This window comes from Trichechus manatus, unplaced genomic scaffold, assembly GCF_000243295.1.
Source record: "Trichechus manatus latirostris isolate Lorelei unplaced genomic scaffold, TriManLat1.0 scaffold00005, whole genome shotgun sequence".
NCBI classification, from domain to species: domain Eukaryota; kingdom Metazoa; phylum Chordata; class Mammalia; order Sirenia; family Trichechidae; genus Trichechus; species Trichechus manatus.
Window position 1 is genome coordinate 7,458,212 of NW_004443941.1, and position 1,001 is coordinate 7,459,212.

Here is a 1,001-nt window from a genome sequence, read left to right on the forward strand (position 1 = left end):
CCTTCCTGATCAGCACAGGCCTGTCGGGCCAGTTCGTAAAACTCTTCCCAAACACCGACCTCACCAATTACGCAGGATGAGCGCCGCCATGCTCCTGGGTACACAAGAGCTCTGTCTCTCCAGAACGGCACTCACCTTTCCGGATGGTTGTCGGCCACCAGGGCCCGGCTGGTCTTGGAGAGCTGGTGCACTGTCTCGGCGTAGTCCTCCACGGCTTGCTCCAGGATCTGGTGCTTCTTCAACATGGAGACCGCGCTCTGCTCATCCTGCGAAGAGAGGGACCGTCACACCACAGCCGCCCACCTCGGCGTAACCCTGCAGAGGGATAGGCTGACTGCTTGGTGGGACAGGACAAAGGATCACCAGCAAGGAAGCACAGACGGGTGACACAGGCAGCAGGAGACACAGAAGCCTCCCAAGAGCATCAGTAGGGACTGGACCATAGAGGCCCCTGTGAAAGACCAATGTGAGGACAGCGCGTGATGACCGAGGGCAGCGCGGGACGACCGAAGACAGCGTGGGACGACCGAGGGCAGCACAGGATGACCGAAGACAGCGCAGGATGACTGAGAACAGCACAGAATGACCAAGACGTCTCCTCTGAGGTGTAAGGGAAAGCTCAGGCAAGCCCCACGTGCCCTGGCTGGCTGGAACTCCTCAGTCTACCAGGTAGGTACGCAGCAGCATCCTGGAACCTTAAAATGCTTTTGAGTCTTAAAGGTATCTGCGCACATTGTAAAGTTTAGCTAAGCCTATTGCTAGACGAAGAAGGAAGTACCCTGGCAAATTTCTGTTTGAAAAAAAAGCTGGAGGTCCCCGGTAGCACCAACAGTTAAGCGCTTCACTACTAGCTGGCACTACAGGCACCTCAGAAGAAAGGCCTGGCCGTTCGCTCCTGGAAGGTCACAGCCTTGAAAGCTCTGTGGAGCAAGTTCTACTCTGCAACACGCAGGGTCGCCACGAGTCAGAATCAACTTGGTGGCAACTAACGACACCACCAG

At 56.4% G+C, this 1,001-nt stretch overlaps 1 protein-coding gene across 1 annotated transcript in view; it reads right to left on the minus strand.

Annotated features, from left to right (window-relative positions):
• Nucleotides 1-1,001, minus strand: part of SPTBN1 (spectrin beta, non-erythrocytic 1) — a 153,577-nt gene that overhangs the window by 26,730 nt on the left and 125,846 nt on the right. Inside the window, exons 21-22 of the mRNA XM_023734522.1 lie at nt 488-600; nt 136-266 (exon numbers count right to left, since the gene is read on the minus strand). Coding sequence (XP_023590290.1) covers nt 136-266; nt 488-600 — 244 coding nt within the window. The remainder of the gene's footprint in view (nt 1-135; nt 267-487; nt 601-1,001) is intronic.